This window comes from Thalassophryne amazonica, chromosome 17, assembly GCF_902500255.1.
Source record: "Thalassophryne amazonica chromosome 17, fThaAma1.1, whole genome shotgun sequence".
Classification (NCBI taxonomy): Eukaryota; Metazoa; Chordata; class Actinopteri; order Batrachoidiformes; family Batrachoididae; genus Thalassophryne; species Thalassophryne amazonica.
In genome coordinates, this window is record NC_047119.1 from 56,296,351 (window position 1) to 56,317,301 (window position 20,951).

The 20,951-nt window shown below is 40.1% G+C and overlaps 1 protein-coding gene and 2 long non-coding RNA genes across 5 annotated transcripts in view; 2 read left to right on the forward strand and 1 right to left on the reverse strand.

Moving 5' to 3' along the window:
- c7b (complement component 7b) overlaps positions 1 to 762 on the reverse strand; it is a 58,366-nt gene extending 57,604 nt beyond the window's left edge. The window contains exon 1 of the mRNA XM_034191628.1: positions 638 to 762. Within this exon, the coding sequence (XP_034047519.1) occupies positions 638 to 643 (6 nt within the window). The 5' untranslated portion in view covers positions 644 to 762. The remainder of the gene's footprint in view (positions 1 to 637) is intronic.
- Positions 763 to 3,034: 2,272 nt separating this feature from the next.
- On the forward strand, positions 3,035 to 18,049 carry LOC117529923. Of its 3 annotated transcripts, none has more exons than XR_004566147.1 (3): positions 3,035 to 3,047; positions 16,437 to 16,568; positions 17,904 to 18,049. It is a non-coding gene; the product is annotated as an uncharacterized LOC117529923 (long non-coding RNA). The 3 variants fall into 3 exon arrangements; XR_004566148.1 differs by lacking the exon at positions 3,035 to 3,047 and adding an exon at positions 15,961 to 15,982; XR_004566146.1 differs by lacking the exon at positions 3,035 to 3,047 and adding an exon at positions 16,260 to 16,301.
- LOC117529924 lies at positions 3,913 to 12,253 on the forward strand. The gene is made up of 3 exons (XR_004566149.1): positions 3,913 to 4,067; positions 5,660 to 5,702; positions 12,122 to 12,253. It is a non-coding gene; the product is annotated as an uncharacterized LOC117529924 (long non-coding RNA).
- Positions 18,050 to 20,951: the final 2,902 nt, after the last annotated feature.

The window sequence follows — 20,951 nt, forward strand, 5'->3', positions numbered from 1 at the left end:
TAGCGTGCATCGGACATAGAAATGCAGGTGTTTACAGCATTTTAAAAGACATTTTGAACATTTTTGCTTCAGCTGTTGTCTGTAGCGGGTTGACCGAAAAATGGCTTGGTGTGATGCATTATGGGTATTTATGGGAGGTTGATGTTGACACATTTGAGTGATTTCTGGATTAGTGTATACAAATGTTAAATGTTACAAATGTTTTTGACTGTTAAAACTTAATTTTAAAACATAAAATAAAAGTTAGCTGCCTTAAGGTAGCAGAACAAAATCTAGTGGAAGCTAAATGGTCCACTAATGATTTTCGAAGTTAGCTGAAAAGCTAATACGCTAATGAAAAAAGTTAGCTTTGCTAGTTAGCAGTTAAGCTGATTAGCTAAACTGTTCCAAAACGTGAAACGTGTCCGTTTGTTATCCCAGTGACAGCTGGGCGTAAAACAGGATTTATCTACTATAACAGCTGTTAAGTGTGAGTGGGAGCACTAAAACAATTGATAACGAGATTTTAAAATAAAATAAGAGAACTGGTCATTTCAGGGATCTAAAGAATGCTGAAAACCACTCAGTGATTAAAAAAATAATAATAATTTTGAAATTTGCCCCAAAGCTGGATTTAAATGTGTATTCAGGAGTTTACCTTCATGTTGAGCCCACAGAGTCCAATCCTGGTCTGGTCCAAAGCTGAGACACTCGGGGTCAAATAATCAACTTTGGGTAGATTTCTCAACAACTGTGAGTTTAGGAATTCTCCAAAACTCAACGTTTCAACCCTCAACAACTGCAGTTCTACTACCGCTGTCCTAACATCAGTCCAGAAACGGTTCCACCAGGCACTCTGTGCCGTTGCACCTGTTTGTTTTGCCATATCCAGTAAGAATTCTTTGATTTCTACACCAAAAGACATGAGAAATCTGCCTTTCTGTCAACAAAACCTGGTGTGTGTGTGATGGGAAGAGTTGTGCAATAATTGTTTTTCCCAGATCAACAGTTCAGTCTGACTAATTTGTGCAAAGGTCACCTCATTTCATCTGCACTGCAGTGGACTTAAATGTGAAAACACGTTTGTGGAGATTTCATTCAAAATCTTTCTACCGCTTTCAAAATAAATAAATAAATAAAAGCTGGAATTACTGTCCATAATATTTCTGTGCAATATATTAGAGCTGCTCTCGCCATCTAGTGGTGACTTCCAGATTCACTGTAATCGAAGGGTTCAAAAATGACACACTAAGCTCAACAAATTCAGTAAATCACCTTGATACTGACAGAACATACAGTAAAGGAGAAAAAAATAACCTTTACTACCACGTTGCAAGTTTAAAGTACATAGTACGGCAGCACAGAGGATTAGTGGTTAGCACTGTTGCCTCACAGCAAGAAGGTCATGGGATTGATTCCCACCTGTGACCTTTCTGTGTGGATGGGACTGTGAAAGACTATGAAGAATCATACATATTGTTTATCACAAGAAAAGGCAAACGTAACATAATTTCTCATCAGCAAAGTAAAAATTTAAAGGGAAACAATCTCATGACCAGTGATGGCATTATGCAATCTGTATCCTCAACCACTAGATAGTTATAAATCTGACACATGTGAGCTTTAAGTCACTTTTGGTATTTGAGGTGATAACTTCTTTCTACTGGGTTGAGGTACAAAAGAAAGTGTCACAATATTACAACACGTGCTTCAAAGTTCTTGGTGGAAAATCCCTTTTGCTCACCAGACTGAATGGTCCCCTCTACAAAATCATTCCCCCCTGCCTTCACTGCGCGAGCGTCATTTCGCAGCGTAGTAGCGATTCACCGATTATCGCCTTATTTCTGCTTAAAACTACACTCCAGTCATCATCTATCTCAGCGACAGATCTGTGAAGCTTTTGTACGACAATCATCTCCACATAAATTCAGCATTATTTCATAATAAAAGATGAGGACCGATCAGAGCACCACAGCAGCACGTCTGAGTCTGACTCTCTGAGTCTGTCTCTCTACACCCAAAGCGATCAAAGGGAACATGTGATTATTAACCACAGATGACAAAGTAAAAGCCTCTTAAATCATTCTAAAGTCAGTTAAGCAGAAACGAGGCCGGATTAGCGTCTGATGTTCACGTTCGAAATCTGTGTATTCTTTGAATTGGATGAACATGGTTGGTCCCTGCCCCTCCCTCAGGTTTTACTGAGGGGGAAGCTGGATGATCACGATGCCACCAGGATGCTACCTGCCGTAAAACCATGAAGAAGAAGCACCCAGGTGGGATCCGCCCACTTGTGGAGTGGAGTAAAATAGCACTGGATTTGGTGGATGAATTTTGTGTTATTTTGACAGCAGCTTCTGAACCGGTAGGTGGCAAATGGCAGGAAAGGTTGTCATAAGCAGTTTTCTTCTCCTTTGACCAGGTCTCTTCAGGAGATCCTTGGGTGCTGCTGGAAATGGCTATGTGTCAAATGTGGCAGTTTCTTGGGGAGATCAAGATGAGGAGGATCACTTGCATTGTGAGGGGGGCATCAGCTTTGACATTTTGGCCATGTGGTGCATTTGTAAGGGCATGATCCAGCAAATAGTTCACATAGACTGCTGGGGGGTTCCATGATGCACTGTTTCTTTCTCTTTTTGCTCTGTATGCACCACTCTGCATTTAATCATTAGTGATCGATCTCTGCTCCCCTCCACAGCATGTCTTTTCCTGGTTCTCTCCCTCAGCCCCAACCAGTCCCAGCAGAAGACTGCCCCTCCCTGAGCCTGGTTCTGCTGGAGGTTTCTTCCTGTTAAAAGGGAGTTTTTTCCTTCCCACTGTAGCCAAGTGCTTGCTCACAGGGGGTCGTTTTGACTGTTGGGGTTTTACATAATTATTGTATGGCCTTGCCTTACAATATAAAGCGCCTTGGGGCAACTGTTTGTTGTGATTTGGCGCTATATAAAAAAATTGATTGATTGATTGATTGATTGATAGGTCATGTCTTGAGGACGAGTGTGGAGGACCTCTGTGGCTGCAGGAGGTTAATGGGGAACGTTCACGCTTCACCTGGCTGCTGCAGACAAATGGTTATTTGGTGTGGAGATGTAAGCTTGTCTGCCTGGGTGGTTGCTATCCAGGGCCCAAGGTGGTGCTACAGCATCATGGATGTGATGTGATGAACCAGCACCAGCACTTTCATTCAGATTTGATTTGACTTGTGGACACTGTTGTGTATGTCTGTGTTATTTATCAACATTTATTTATATAATTTTTTTGCACTGCATCAGTTTGATCAATGTAATATGATAATTGAGAAATGAGGTTGCACAGAAAAGAGGTTTAATCTATTTAATAATATAGACTTCTTCCAAATTGAATACTTTCATTAGCTTATGTGGATTTCTTGCGTATTATTATTATTATTATTATTGTTGTTGTTGTTGTTGTTGTTGCTGTAATTCTTCTTTGTCTTTCGGCTGTTCCCGTTAGGTGTCGCCACAGCAGATCAATCGTTTCCATCTCACCCTGTCCTCTGTATCTTCCTCTGTCACACCAACCACCTGCATGTCCTCTCTCAGCACATCCATGAACCTCCTCTTTGGCCTCCCTCTTCTCCTCCTGCCTGGTGGCTTCATCCTCAGCATCCTTCTCCCTATATACCCTGGGTCCCTCCTCTGCACATGTCCAAACCATCTCAATCTCGCCTCTCTGACTTTGTCTCCAAACCGTCCCACCTGAGCTGTCCCTCTGATATGTTCATTCCTAATCTTGTCCATTCTTGTCACTCCCAAAGAGAATCTCAACATCTTCAGCTCTGCCACCTCCAGCTCTGCCTCCTGTCTTTTTGTTAGTGCCACTGTCTCTAAACCATACAACATAGCTTGTTGCTGTAATTGCGGGTTTTAAAGTGTGACTGTGACTGAGCGGAAATCTGCCAATAATATCTGGCAACACTGCTCTTCTTCGGCGTTTTTTTTTTTTTTCTTCACTCCTGGCTGTTCAGATCAGATAACAAACAAGCTACAGTGTCGTTGTATTTATGATTTTTGTTTTGTCCTTAATGGACATTGTTATTTTTCAGAGGACTAATTCTTCCTTTGGCGGCGGTGAGTAAAACCAGGATGAATTTACCGTTGGAGTCGAAACCGATGACGAAACTAGCAAGCCAGCGCTATGCTAAGCTAAGCCTGCTAGTTGAGCAGTAACTGTTATAAACTAGCCTACTTAAGATTTGGCAGTTTAAAAAAAAGTACGAGGCTTTGTATTGTTATTTAGGATGTTGATTTGTGTTAATGAATTATCAGTGTTAGCTGTGGTCGTCGTGAGTTATTTCATGTATATTTGATGTACTTCTTACTTCAGTCAGTTTCACATTCGTTTGTAGTAGTCTCACTTTTTTTGTTCAGTGCTAGAAAATACAACGAAATTAAAATATTGGCTTGTCTGACAGTGTGTTGATTTTATATCTGTCAGAAGAGTTTGAAACGTTTGTGCGTCACTTAATTAAGCTTATGGGACCATTGTTGTAGGAGAAGTATTTGCAAATGTGTATTTCGATCGACACGTGTAAAAAGAAAAAAAAAAAAGAAAGAAATCCGTGCTTGTGTACTGTGTGTCTGTGAAATTCGGGCTACTTGATTGGATGTGTTCTGACACGTGACTTTGCAACACTTCTGCCGCGAAAGATCCACAAATGCGTGCAGCGATTTGTACTTGTTTGGAGACTAACCACCAGGCTGCGCACGGTCAATGCGCTTGGTTTCAGTTCAGAAGGTTCCGGGTTCCAATCCACCCCTGCCACATTTCTCCATGTAATGTGGAGTTGCGTCAGGAAGGGCATCCGGTGTAAAAACTTGTGCCAATTCAACATGCAGATCCACCTTGGATTTGCTGTGGCGACCCTGAGTGCAAACAAGGGAGCAGCCCAAGGGACTTACTATATTTTTTTCCTGTGTTTCAGAGACCTTAGCCCGCTTCTCGCCTCCTCCAGACTTCCATCTCTCGTAATTACAAGTACAGGATTTTTTTGTTTGTTTTATTGTCAGTGAATGCAGTGCTCTTCCATAGAACACAGTACTATTGTGTTAACATTTTCTTATTATTACCATTTTTATTCTTGTGTTTACTTAAAATTAAAAGACGCAAGAAGATCCATGCATGTCCCTGGTCTCCGAAACACAGGAAAAACGAAAAATGAAACACGCCCTCAAAGATGTTCTTCGAGGGCCTCGCCAAGCTTAAAACAGTAGCGGTGACTGATGTCATTGGTGCTTGCACCCCCTGGTGGTTAGTCTCCACAGAAGTACAAATCGCTGTGCGCATTTGTGGATCTTTCATGGCAGAAGTATAGCAAAAGCCACGTATAAGAACACATCCAATCGAGTGGCCCAATTATCACAGACACACGGTTACACACACAGATTTTTTTATTTTATTTTATTATTTATTTATTTATTTTTACACATTTGTGGATCTGTTTACACATTGTGGCTCAAAATACACATTTACAAATACTTTTGCTACAATAATGGCCCCATGCTTTTCGTCTGGAGCAGTAGTCACGCAGCCTGAACCTGCAAATCAGCTCTATTAACTAGTCAAATCTGTTAAGTCTTGACCAGTGTTCTGCATTGGTAACCACAGGGATAAAAACATTTAAATCACATTGATCATCTCTCTCTGTCTCTGTCACCAACAGTGGTAACAAGTGTATGATGGAACAAAAACTTTCCTGGACTCAGGTATGTGTGTCTTATTATTTTATTTATTTATTATGCTCTTGTATTATATATTTAGGCAATTAAGTGTGCAGACTGAATGAGAAGATTATAGGGCAGAACATAATTAATTTCCTTGAGTGTAGCAGTATCTATTGTGATGAACAACAGAGCTTTAGGAAAGGTCTTGCCTAACAGTCTTATTAACTACTTTAGAGGAATGAACTGGGTGATGAGAGGATTACCCTTTAAATACTTTGTATTTGAATTTTTAGCATTTTTAGCGCAGACAAAAGCATTTGACTCTGTTCCAGATGTCAGGGTAATTTATAAGTTAAATAAGTATGGTATTGTTGGAAAACTTAAAGGACATGTCACACGTTGTTTAACGTCCCAGTTAGCAACACAACATCAAAGTATTCATGATTGTAAGTCTCTCTGCGCACATGCACTCATGAGTGGTTTCTGATGTTTTTTATTCCCCTCCTTGAGGGAGTTAACAGGCACATTGCCGGAAAAGGTCTCACTCTGAAACTCTCGGCATGTGACGTACTTATTAGCAAAACAGAACAATCCCGATGGCTGACAGACAGAGGGAAACGAATGAACGAATGTAGTTATGTCCGATAACGAAGGTTTGGAGCTTTTCTTTGAAAGGGATGGCTCGGATTTACAGAAGAGACGACACACTCCCCCCCCAAAACTCTTAACTTTTTCAGAGTTTATTGGATTTTGGAAGTGTCGTGACGCTGCTGTTTGTGTCACGGGATGCTGGTTTACTGCTACTGTGTTAGCGGGTTTTATCGGTTTAACGTTATAAAAGTTAACTTTTCAGTTGGTGGTTATCAAACCTACCTTTTCGTTAGCTGTGCTCACCACTGGTAGCAAGTCGTGGTGACAAAGGACAGTTTAAGTTTGTACAGTGGTCCAAAAGCTAAAGTTGCCCTAATTTCAGTAAAAAAAAACAAAAAAACAAATGCAAATTATTGTTTAGGTTAATAGGGTTCTAAAAAGAAATGGTTTGCACCATCTGTCATGCTTGGTTATCATGTTACAGGGTAACATATGTCACATGTATTAGAATCCAATGGACATCAAACTTGTTTGACCTTTTCACTTTGATGACCAAACATTAAACACAGTCAAAACTATTCCATTTATTAATCCTTTTATTGCAACCAATAATTTGCATAATTTTTTTTACTGAAATGGAGCAACTTTAACTATTGACCCCTGGATCATAGATAGTCCAAACTAACCTTTTTGAATCGTTATGATCAGACAAATAAGTGGGTATAGTTTTCAACGTGATTGGAGGATTTCTAAATTTTGACCTCTATGTAATTCTTCATTGACCCCTACTTGGCTACAGCTGCCACCCTGGGATGGCTGTAATACATTTTAGTGTAGGCCATGGTACACTGAGGCTGGATTCTAAGTGCTGTTTCGTCACATTATGTGGTACCAATGACGTCTAAATTGATGACTGGCTCATGGACTTTGTGACACTGTGACATCTCACATTAGTTTTTTGGAAGACCTGTGTGTGCAGACCAAAACCTTCTGCACATACAACAACAAACCTTGGGTAACTGGGAAACTGAGGCAGCTCCCTCAAGCCAAGGGGGAGGCCGACAGAAGTGGAGAACAGGCTCCTGTACATGAAGGATAGAACACCACTGACAAAGGAGATCAGTGTAGCAAAGAGGAGCTACTCTGATAGGCTCCAGAGTAGCAGGAGCCTACTCTGATAAGCTCCTGTTCTACTGGACACCCCTTCCTCCTCCACGCAGCCCCACCTGCACTAATGATTTGCAAAGAGGATGTATGCCAGCAGTTTTGCAGACAAAAGATGAAAAGGTTCCAGGACCTGATAGCGTCACTACTTCATGTCTGATAGCATGTGCTGATCGGCTCGATCCTATCTTCGCCCAGATTTTCAACAGATCTCTGGAGCTGTGTGAGGTCCCCTCCTGCTTCAAATGCGCTATTATTATCCCAGTCCCAAAGAAACTCTACATAACAAGACTAAATGACTACAGGCCTGTTATCCAAGTCCCAAATCTTTTGAGTGGCTGGTGTTGGGCCAACTGAAGGACATCATAGGACCCCTGCTGGCCCCCCTGCAGGTTGCCTACCAGGCAAACGGGTCAGTTGAGGATACAGTCAACATGGGTATCCATTACATCCTGCAGCACCTGAACTCTGCAGGGACGTATGTGAGGTTCCTGTTCGTGGACATCAGCTCGGCATTCAACACCATCATCCCCCGCATTCTCCACAAAAAAAAAAAAACTCTCCAACCTCTCTGTGCCAGCTCCCATCTGTCAGTGGATCTCCATCTTTCTGACGGACATGACACAGCAGGTGAGGCTGGGGAGCATCACATCCAGCACATGGACAATCAGCGTTGGTGCCCCTCAGGGGTGTGTGCTCTCCTCACTGCTCTTCTCCCTCTGTACAAAAGACTGCACCTCAGGGAACCCCTCTGTTGAACTCCTGAAGTTAGCGGATGGCACCACCATTTACAGTAAGCACCACGTGACTACTGTAGACACTTTCCGGTTCCCGTGATCCACCATCTCCCAGGATCTAAAGTGGACTCCCACATAGACTCTATCAGGAAAAATTTACAACAGAAGATGTACTTCCTCAGAGAGCTCAGGAAGTTCAACCTGCCCCAAGAGCTGCTCATCATCTTCTACACATCCATCATCCAGTCTGGCCTGAGCATCTCCATCTCTGTTTGGTTTCCCTCTGCCTCCAAATATGACAGGCACAGACTTCAATGAACTGCCAGGCCTGCAAAAAAAAAAAAAAAAAAATCATCAGAGCCAGCCAGCCCTCCATCCAGAACTTATACTGGTCCAGGACCAGGGATTGAGCTGGTAACATCTCTGCAGACCCCTCACACCCTGGACACACACTGTTTAAACACCTCCCTTCTGGTCAAGGTGGCAGAGCTCTGTACGTCAAAACAACAAGACACAGGAACAGTTTCTTTCCACAAGCCGTCACACTGATGAACAATTTAACCCACCAAAAAACTCACTAATTCATCTACAACCCCTGGCAAAAATTATGGAATCACCGGCCTCAGAGGATGTTCATTCAGTTGTTTAATTTTGTAGAAAAAAGCAGATCACAGACATGACACAAAACTAAAGTCATTTCAAATGGCGACTTTCTGGCTTTAAGAAACACTATAAGAAATCAAGAAAAAAGATTGTGGCAGTCAGTAACGGTTACTTTTTTAGACCAAGCAGAGGAAAAAAATATGGAATCACTCAATTCTGAGGAAAAAATTATGGAATCACCCTGTAAATTTTTATCCCCCAAATTAACACCTGCATCAAATCAGATCTGCTCATTGACATTGACCCTATGCCATGACATTGACCCTATGTGTCTTTTTGCAAGGAATGTTTTTGCAGTTTTTGCTCTATGGCAAGATGCATTATCATCTTGAAAAATGATTTCATCATCCCCAAACATCCTTTCAATTGTCCAAAATATCAACATAAACTTGTGCATTTATTGATGATGTAATGACAGCCATCTCCCCAGTGCCTTTACCTGACATGCAGCCCCATATCATCAATGACTGTGGAAATTTACATGTTCTCTTCAGGCAGTCATCTTTATAAATCTCACTGGAAAGGCACCAAACAAAAGTTCCAGCATCATCACCTTGCCCAATGCAGATTCGAGATTCATCACTGAATATGACTTTCATCCAGTCATCCACAGTCCACAATTGCTTTCCTTAGCCCATTGTAACCTTGTTTTTTTCTGTTTAGGTGTTAATGATGCCTTTCATTTAGCTTTTCTGTATGTAAATCCCATTTCCTTTAGGCGGTTTCTTACAGTTCGGTCACAGACGTTGACTCCAGTTTCCTCCCATTCATTCCTCATTTGTTTTTTGTACATTTTTTCGATTTTTTGAGACATATTGCTTTAAGTTTTCTGTCTTTACGCTTTGATGTCTTCCTTGGTCTACCAGTATGTTTGCCTTTAACGACCTTCCCATGTTGTTTGTATTTGGTCCAGAGTTTAGACACAGCTGACTGTGAACAACCAACATCTTTTGCAACATTGCGTGATGATTTACTCTCTGAGTTTGATAATCCTCTCCTTTGTTTCAATTGACATCTCTCGTGTTGGAGCCATGATTCATGTCAGTCCACTTGGTGCAACAGCTCTCCAAGGTGTGTTCACTCCTTTTTAGATGCAGACTAACGAGCAGATCTGATATGATGCAGGTGTTAGTTTTGGGGATGAAAATTTACAGGGTGATTCACTAATTTTTTCCTCAGAATTGAGTGATTCCATATTTTTTTCCTCTGCTTGGTCTAAAAAAGTAACCGTACTGACTGCCACAATCTTTTTTTCTTGATTTCTTATAGTGTTTCTTAAAGCCAGAAAGTTGCCATTTGAAATTACTTTAGTTTTGTGTCATGTCTGTGATCTGCTTTTTTTCTACAAATTAAACAACTGAATGAACATCCTCCGAGGCCGGTGATTCCATAATTTTTGCCAGGGGTTGTACTCATTTCCATCTTCAGTCTGTTTGTCTGTTTCTCCTTTGCACGTTTTTATTGCTCACTTTGTTTGCACATTTTATATGCACTTTTTTTTACTGTGAATTATTTCCTGTTTAGTGTATATTTATACATGTTCGTCCAGAGAGAGTACAGTTCAAACTGGAGTCAAACTCCTTGTATTCTTGTAGATACTTGGCAAATAAAGGCGACTCTGATTCTAAAGTGGAGCTAACGGATCTGCTAAATGTGCTAATGCCATTAGCAGACAAAATTAAATCCGACGACAGTTTCACTCAGTGTGAATATTGCAGCAGATATGTCTTAGATGATCCATTAAGATGTTTCATAATAACAACAAGCTGTATTATTCTAGGTGTTTGTAATAAATGCTCCAAACAAAACTGACACACCAACAAAACAATAGATACCAATCGCATCAAGCAGACACTGAGTTACAATGAGACGTTACGCGAAGTGGAGACATTTGGCTGAGCCACTGTCACTCAATGTAGCCACGCCCACAATTTTCCATATCTTAAAACGTTAACATGTCAGACTAAGAAGTTAGGAAAAAAATTCACCTCCCATCCACGTGTCATGGAGGATGAAACCATCTATAGAGGCCAAAACCATTTTTTCTACCAGGTTGATTTTAACATGGACTCCTGTGGGAAAGTGCTCTGTTTTGGAGCCTCAAGTGGCCAGTGAAGGAACTGCAAGTTTCTGTACTTCCAGTAAGGCTTCATTTGACATTATCAAAGTTTTACCACTTGCTCAAAGCCAAAATTGTAACATCTGATGGGTGACAGATATAGCAGACTTAAATACTGAACCAGTAATGCATGTATAATTATGTTTTGTTATTCACGATTGATTCAGAGACATGGAAATGTGTGTTCCTTTATCAACTAAGCATAGGATGGAAAATACAAATCGTGTTATTGTGTATTCAAGTTATGTGTGCCCCCCCCCCACCCCCAAAAAAACCAAACAAAATTAAGCCAGACATGATGCACTATTCGTACTCTCTTTTTGTTTTAGATATTAGATATACCTTAGTATACACTAGTAGAGTTCTACCTTAGAATTGGAATGTATATAGAAGACATACCTTACTGAATTTTCATATATCTGAAACAGAAGTGTATGCAAGTCATGCAGGAGTGTTTGAAGCCCATTTATTTTTGGGGGGCTGCTGTTGTAAAATCATGCACACAGACATCTGGGGGGAACAATTTCAGTTACCTGTCTGAGAGATACAAGATCAAAATGTTCCCACACAGGAGAGGTTTTCTGATTTTTAGCAGGACCATATGCACTCCATTTGCAGTGAGAGTAACAGCGGTGGTCAAACTCTGGCCCTCAGCAGCGCAGATGTGAAGTAGTTGCGGGGCTTTTCGATGGTGATGCGATTTGAGCAAAATGATGTAAGCAGGGGAGCTTCAGTTAGAGCTGAACTCTGTACTCGACACCAACTTTGGCATCTAAGGACCCATTACTGGTTCACATTCAGATTTTCAGCCTTGTCAGAAGAGACCGATATTGAATTTTAAACTGGTGTGGCTATTAACTCACCTGATGCCATTGACTAAAACGCGTCTTTTCCGATAGTAACGCCCCGCGCCAAAGACGCGTCATTGAGCATTTTCTTCTCTTTTCTTTCTTGTGGTATGTTTGTTGTTGAACATGGACATAGAACTCAATTTTCTATGGGTCTTGAAAAAACACTCAAATGCTGAAGAAATCCTGGCACTGGGATGTTCTGAACTTTGAAAATGGCTGGCACTCAGTGAGTTAATAACAGCAAAATGTAAGGATTAATTGGAGAAGCTTTTTAAAAAAAAATCTAAAATATTAACCACTGTGTGAACAGGTTAATGTGTATTGTTTGTTTTCCAGTTTAGCAGGCTATGAGTGCGTGTGATGGAGGACAGTCTATGTGGGGACTTGGACCACCTGATCCAAGATGAGGACGCCACATTGAGGGTGTCAGCAACCAAGTCCTATTTGTCGTGGTGCTCAGTTTTACTTTTCCTGGCCGGTCTGCTCACTCTGCTCTGCAGGTACGTAGGAATTCAAGATAAAAAATGCCCTGTAATTATTATTATTATTATTATTATGTTTTTTTGTTTGTTTTTTTTTTACTTTTTTCTTTGTTGTTTTTCCATTTAAAATACATTACTGTGACATGCAATCATCCTGTTTGAATATGGAGCCTGAATTGTCAGGCTTGTCCCACTTAAAAAGGAAGATTTTTAGTTTATCCCTCCTACTCTTACAGAGAAGAGAGACAGGACATCCATCCCGAGAATCGGGAGCACGTCCGAGCCGTTCCGCCAGCAGCTCCAAACAGAGCAAGTAAGCATGCATATACAGTATCCTGCATGGTAGGAAAACTGTGCAAGAGAAGTTTGAATCATTGTATGAGGATTATTTAGACCAGAAGCAGACATTTCTCTGCTAACACTATGAAGGTTCTAACTGCAGTTGTTCTCTTTAAGACATCAATTGTTTGGAAGTCAAGGTAACATTTTTATGTCAGTTGGAAAGGAATGTGCCACTTGCTGGAGCTGGAGTATCTGTTCAGCACATCATTGCTGTTTGTTACCTCAGAGTGATGTCACCAAAACTGGAACCCATTCTAGATAAGGTTCCATCTCCAGTTTGTCTTTTGATACAAAATTTGCAAGAAATATGAAAAATCTGAATAATTTAATTGCAATTATAAAAATAAAAGATATGCTGTGATTATTTACAGCTTTTAAAGTAGAGCTTGTTTTGGGATGTTTTTCACAGGAATGGTTGGAGAGTTCTAAAATGCAGCATAGTTTTTAATGATAATAATTTAAAAAAGCTATCAGTTGCTCAGAAGAAAATCTAGTGTGAAATGTCCAACAAACATTAAATGTGATTTTATTATTCCATCTTATTAAAGATACAACAAACATAATTTAAAAGAAATAATTTGATTATTTGTAAATTTACTGTCTAATGGACAAGTTTCTGTTCATCACTCAAAATGATTAAAATTTATTATTACCACAAACTTGCTAGTGAGGATAGGCTAAGCTGGATATGCAGTTACAAATGTGATATGTGTATACGTAGTCAAATTTATCAATGCTACCAATAATCATCAGCTCTCAGGTAATGTATTCGCTTAGTGATTTCTTTTTGTGTGCATTTTATCTATTTACAGCAGGCAAAATAAGTATTGAATACATCACCATTTTTCTCAACAAATATATTTCTAAATGTTGTGTGTGCGCTCTGCTGCCACAGCGCTATTGACATGAAATTTTCACCAGATGTCACTAACAGCCCAAATTATCCACACATACAAAGACATCAAAACAAATAACTACAGAAATTAAGTTATGTGTAATAATGTGAAATGGCACAGGTAAAACATATTGAACACCAGAAGAAAGGGAGGTACAAAAAAACATAGAAAGCCAGACAACCCGCTGAAATATATCAGTAATTGCAAAGTACTCCTGCCCCTTGTCAGTGCAAATTAATATCAGCTGGTTCAGTCCCAACTGATGAGCTATAAAAGGTGTCTCATTACCAAAGGTGTCTCTTACCAAGATGTCACACAAGAAAACATGGGTAAAAGCAAAGGGCTCTTTCAAGAGCTTCACAACCTTATTGTTGCAAAACTTACTGATGACATTGGTATATAACGAGTTCTAAACTTCTGAATGTTCCATTGAGCACTGTTGGGACCCATAATTGGAAAGTGGAAAGAACATCATTTCACCATAAACTGGTCACAACCAGGTGGTCCTCACAAGATACTGACGGAGGACTGAAAATATATCAGAAGAGTTGTCCGAGAGCCAAGGTCCACTTGTGGAGAGCTTCAGAAACACTTGGGATTAGCAGGTACAACTGTTCCAAAGAAAACAATAAGTAATGCACTCAACCACCACAGCCTGTATGCATGTTTACCACACAAGATGGAAAAAGAAAACAAAACAAAAACATGTTGATGCTTGTTAAAGTTTGCTGCACAACATTTAGACAAACCTCTGAAATACAGGGAGAATATAGTCTCGTCAGATGAGACCAAACCTGAACTCTTTGGATGCCAAAATACGCACCATAAATGACACTGCACATCACCCCCAACAACACCACACCAACAGTGAAGTTTGGAGGTGGAACTCATGGTGTGGGGCTGTTTATCAGCAGACGACACTGACAAATAATTGAAGGAAGGATGAATGGAAAAATGTATAGAGACATTTTTGTTGAAATCTACGATGATGATGAAATGAGGGTGGACATTTCAGAGAGACGATGATAAACACACAAACAAGGAAACTCAACTGGTTGCTCCAAAAGAAAATCTCTGGTAAAGAACTAAAGATCAGAGTTCATAGAGGTCTACCTTCAAGATTTGAAGACTGTTTGTGTGGAAGAATGGACCAAATCACACCTGAGCAACGCATGTGACTAGTTTCTCCATACATGAGGCATCTGGAAGCTTCATTACCAGCAAAGGCTTTTGTACAAAGCATTAAATAAATTTCAGTGTGTTCAATACTTTATTCCTATGTCATTTCATTTTATACACATAACAATCACTGGTTGGTTGGTTTATTTATTTGTAAAACAGAGGTGGGACGAAGTCACTGTCAAGTCATACTCAAGTCAACAATCTGCAAGTCCAAAGTCAAGTCTCAAGTCAGCTTGCAAACAATTGATGGTCATTATGACTTGAGACTTGACTTGCAGATTCATGACTTAAAGTGACTTGATGGTGACTTCGTCACCACCTATGGTAAAACCAACACACACATTACTGTAACGTGTGTGTTGGTTTTACAAATGAATGTGTATTTATAAATGTCATTTTTTTCATTTGAAAAAAAGGCCTTTGCAAAGCTGAAAATAATGTTTGTGAAGTCTGATTCAGCGCAATGAATAGCGACCAACGATCACATGTTGGTCGCTTCTTCACACTGTCATCCAGTAGATAGCAGTGTTTTATGCATTTTGACGGGGGTGATGAGAGGAGACTCATTTCCCATAATGCCTTTCGGTGTGTGCGTCTGTTAATGCTCAAACCTTTAGAATTAGTGCATTACTTAAAAGATATGTGCAATATTTTCACTTTGAAAAATGACAGAGTTGCCGTAATGTCGATAAAACTGTCGGAATTAGTTTGTTATAAATGAAAAGTGCCTTGCTTGTCAAGTCTCCTGCACACAGTCTGTGTCATTGCATGTGGAAAGTAAATGACAGTTTGTGTTTTTGTTTGTTGTTTTTTTTGTTTTTTTTTTTTTTTTTTGGCAGCTGCCTCGCTCCCTTCAGCTGGAGGAGGGTTGAGCGGTCTGACTGTTGCAAAACACGCAGCAGACAGGACCTAACATATATAATGATTTTAGGCTTACAAATGTTTGTGGCCGTAAGCTTTACTAACTATGCCAGCAAAAAATGTTAGCAGCACTAAATTTAGCGGAAGCTAATTGGTACGCTGATGTTTTCAAAGTTATCTGAAAAGCTAGTCCGCTAACAAAAGTTAGCTTTGCTTTTAGCCGGTTCGCGGAACTGTGCCCACCAATGCTTGCCCTATAAAACATATCACACTGTTATGTGTACATTTCCTTTTAATGTGTCTGATTCTGTTTTTGTCAGGATGAAATCCTCAGACGGAGTCCAGACAGCAGTATTATACGGACATGTCGTGTCCCGTGTGTTTACAGCAAGCCGTTCTTCCTGTGGGAAACTAACTGGGACACCTTTTCTGTGGTGGAGACGGCACTCTGTAGCGTTCTACGAGTGTGCATGAATTCAAACCAGGCTGAGCGGAGATTCTTTCATCGTTTAGGTGTTTATTACCTCATGGATACTTAGTTCCAACAGTCTGCTGTTGGGTGTTTTTTTAGAATGTGTTTAAAAAAAAAACAAAAAAAAAACAAAGGGAATAAATGAATTTAGAGATGTGCTTTGGATTGACATTATTTTACTGATGGTGTTCCCCCGCCCCCCTCAGGGTCCTGTATTATAGCTTACTGGAGGTTTGGTACCTGGCTGGGTGCTATTAACTGTCCAATCTGGCAGACAAATGGTAAGACCTAATAAATGTTGCTAACTTCAGCTTTCATTATCATTTGTCCCTTTTTTTTTTTTTTGCCCTAAATTGAAATAATGTTTCATTCCTGGTTAACTTTTTTTTTTTTTTTTTTAATCTTATTTTGTCCAGGTCACTTTGCTCTTCCCTCTGTTTCACGCGCACCCCACGGCTCAGGCAACCCAGAACGGTGAGGCTGAACCACTGCTCCTGTTAAGAGACGTCAACGATTACAACCGCAGGTTCTCAGGCCAACCGAGATCCGTGAGTATGGCGCGTCCTTCACTGGCGTGGTGTTGTTTACGCCTTCACTATTTCCCACAGCATGAACAGTGAGCACGTAATGATTAAACACAACACCTGGATGTGTGACTATAAACAGGAAGGAGTTGAAAATGCTGCTCGCGACTCTTTTGTTAACATGTTATGAACACGCAGCGGTGACGTTGGAAAGCAAAATGAGCTTTTGAAAATTAAAGAAACTGATGAATTAGCATATTTGAAGCTACATGCAAACTTCAGCCACACCTGCTCCTAATTTCCAACATAGATGAGGAGCAATTGGGAAGTTTTGAGTTTTTCTCAACATTGCACCCAGTGAGTCAAAATTTCACACGTTTTCGAGAAATGTTGGTTTCTCAGAATGCAGCAGATGGAGACTCACACCTTACTTTTTCTGGGTCAGACTCAAAACTTCTCTATCGCTCCTCGTACTAACTATCCAGCAGGTGGCAGGCTGGTCTGTGAGATATTACATGAGCAAAACAAAGTTGCGTTTTTGGATTAATCTAGTGCATCAAAGTTCAGCCACCGGCTGTAAAACCAGAAGGGGGAAGTAGAAACTATCTTGTATATCTCCAAATTAAAGTGCCTTATAAAGAGCACAAACAGATTAAACTGAGTGAGCCAGAAATCTGTCTTAGCCACATTTCATGTGCTCATGATGATGAAAACCATATTAATCAGATTTCCATCTAATTTAAACTGGATATCCCAAATGAATTTCCCTCAGATTCATTTGGATTTGAGTGTGATCCAGTTTGACACAGACCCCAACTATGGTATTAATTCTTGGTTCATGATAACTGAACAGAATTGATCTGATTTTCACCAAGTTTGAACTAGAAATCCTGAATGATTGATTTGATGAGTGAATGTATCTGAGACTAGTTCAGGTGTGATCAGATTTCACCAAGGTCCTTAAGCACCGTCCACTTAATGCACAGGGTATTAATCTTGTGTCCGTGGTAACCTGACCAAAATTTATGGATTTCCACTGAATTTGAATTGGAAATCCTGTGTGAGTGTATCTCAGACTAGTTTGATCTGTTTTGCCTGCTTCACTGAACAAAGTACTATTGATTATTGTAATGTATGTAATGGCAGCTATGTTTTTATTTATTTTTTATTTTGGCGGGGAGCGGGGGGATTGGCTCTATATACCTGTCCTAACAAAACAGCCAATGCTCTCTTTTCCCTTTTCTCTCCAAACCTTGTGGTCTCGTGTGTTTGGTCCAGATGAGGCTGAGTCAGTTGAGTTGCTGAATATTATAACTGGCTTTGCTGTAATCTTATTCTTTCCTCTCTGCTGCCCCTCAGTTTATGGACAGGCTGCGTGACGTCCCCACCCTTCTTCGCCATGCTTTCAGGGAGATGTTTTCTGTGGGAGGCCTCTTCTGGATGTTCAGGATTCGGATTCTTCTCTGCTTGTTAGGCGCCATCACCTATCTGGCCTCGCCGCTCGACATCCTCCCCGAAGCACTTTTTGGACTCTTGGGTTTGATGGACGATTTTTTTTGTTGTCCTTCTGCTTTTGTCTACATTTCTATCATGTATAGAGAGGTAGTTACGCAGAGGCTGTACGGCTAGGCTTGGATTCACATTAGACCAACTGGAAGAGTCAAGCAGGAGTTTTACATGTTGACCGTGCAATAAATGTGCAATGTGCAGATATCGATTGTCTCAAAGTGCATCACTGTGGGATCATCTGAGGAGGAGTAGGTCTGACTGGATTCTGCATTTAGAGTTCACCTTGGTGCATAGATGGAACAAAGACGATACCAGCATCGACCTGGCAGAAGGCAACATGATTCCCTTCGATCAACAGGGTATGAGTAGGGTTAGTGAAGTCAGCAGGTCTTCATCTTCAGAATCTGCTTAACTCCATTTAAAAACTAACGTTTTCAGCTCTGAAATTTTTGGATTCTGACGGGTACATTTCATAACCAGTGGACCTGCTATGTTGAGCCATGTTGACATCTTTGTGACAGATTTTATCAAGTTGCATGTGAGGCCTTGTTGGTAATTGCAGGATCAGAACATAAAATTTCAAAGCAAAGTATGTGCTTGTGTTATACCCCGCTGGCTGAAGGCCCGATGGGGGATCATGTTGTGGCTATTTCCGTCTGTCTGTCCGTCCAATCAACTCCTCACACTTTTCGGAGAAATTTTGTGAAACTTGGTACAAGTCCTTGTTATAGGTTGGTGATACACGATTTGGGCACATTTTGGCAGAGTTTCGGCCCTTGATTATCAAATCTCATCACTGCTGGTTTAATGAGTTGGTGCCTGTTTTCTGGAATCAACTCACACATTTAGGATGAATTTTATGGAATTTAGAACAAGTCCTTGAATTGTTATCAAAATGTAGCAAGCACTTGTACCAAAGCAGCATTTTCCAATGGGGGATATTGTGCTCTTGGAGCACTCTTGTTTAAATAAAATTTCTTAAATATTGCAGACTCGCTGACTCCATTAAGCCAGTGTTTAGCCTGCTACTTGCAGGGCAGTGCAGCCATGATCAGTGTGAAAATCACCAATAAAAATGTACATACTGTGACCTAAGTGGTACATTAAATTTAAACAGTGTGTATATATAATATGGGGGTGGGGGGTACAACAGTGGGCGCAGTGTCTCCATGACGTCTTGCTGTCCCAACTACAACCTGATTTGTCACTTACACTGATGATGCGCTCCATCAGTTCTCCTAAAAATAAAGCAGCTGGTACTTGATAGACAGTCATTTCATCAGTTTTCCTTTAGTGACAAAATGTGGCGAGGTTGTGTTGGCTTCACGGCTCTGGTTGTGCACTCAGCAGTCATCGTGATGTTTCTGTTACAGAATGGATCCATGGTGACAATCACAGAAAGCAAACCAAAGTTGACAGACTGATTATTGAGCTTGTTGGATGCAAAGTTGCTGATGTTCTCCGGCTGTTTTACCCCCTCTTAAGTGTGTTTAAAGTGTCAGGTTACAGTCCTGATCAGTTTTGAAGGACAGACGGCGTTATGCACAAGGGCATGTTTGAATGTCTCAGTTCATGTGTTAAGAACACTGTATTTTACAAATTGGTTTATTAAAATAAGCACTGATTTAATTAAAAACAAAGCTAACTTGTACTTTTTTGTTTGTTTGTTTTTTGTTTTTTTTGCTGAGTTTGCACTTTGTATGTGTGTGTGAGAGAGAAGAGATATCTCTAGCAGGTGCACAGTGAAAATACGGTTAATATGAACATTTGTGACCTGCTCAGTGAACTGTTATTACAGTGCGTGTTGAGCCAAAGACCAACTGGATTTTGCATTTTCAGGTTGATGGTGTGAATATGCCAAAAGTAAGTAAGTTGGAAAAAAATGATAAAACCAAATAAAAATGAGAGAATCATGAAAATCCGATGCTTAAGATTTTTTTGCAGAAGCTCATTATTATGTGTAAATGCACCATTAGTTTCATTCTTGGTTTGCAGAGCACCAAAAATCACCTATTACACTATGTAACACAACTTTTGTTCCTGGCTTCAAGTGTTATATTTCAACTGCTTATGTCTAAAGTCTATGGAAAAATTACTACATTCAGCACAAACTTTGATTTTTTTTTTTTTTTTTTTTTTTACATTCTAGAAAGTTCTAAAAGTCTTGAAATTTCTAGATAATTCTGGAAACTTCTAGAAAATTCTGGACAGTTCTAGCAGTTAAAGAATATTCTAGCAGACTACTCTATTAGTGAAGGCAAATCAAGAATATTCTTGAAAACAGACAAATTTCAAAATATTGTCCTGATCACAGAAGCAAAGTTTCTGTGGAATAACAGCTATGTATTTTCTATTTATTTAAGGCATAACAGGTTAGGAAAACACACTGTGTACCCAGGAACAAAACAAAAATAAAAATGTTACATAGTGTAATGCACCATAACTTTGACTGTAGCACCTCTTGTTTTTCTTGGATGTTTTTGATCTGCACCCTTTTGTTTGTGTTTAAGTGAATGAATTTCACGGCGAATGTGTGTATTGGAAATGCTCCTGCGGCTCTGGCGCCCATAACCAGTTTGGTGACCGTTTTGTCTCGTGGGAAAAAGACTGATGTCTCAGCAAGTACAGATGAATTTTTTTTCTTTTTGATAGAGCTTTAAATTAACTTTTCAGTTTGTAGCACCCATTTTCCTCCACAAACAGGATATTGGAGTGAGCTTTGTTCAAACTTTTGTCCATTTATTAAGAAATCCTCTCAAAGCACTCATCATGTAAAGCAGTTCTACTATATCACTGCAACTGGTTATTTTTAATATTGATTAATCTGTTTATGATCTGTACTTTGTTTCCACCCTGTAGTGGCAGGGATGTCGAAAAGGGGAGAATAAGGAGAAGGAT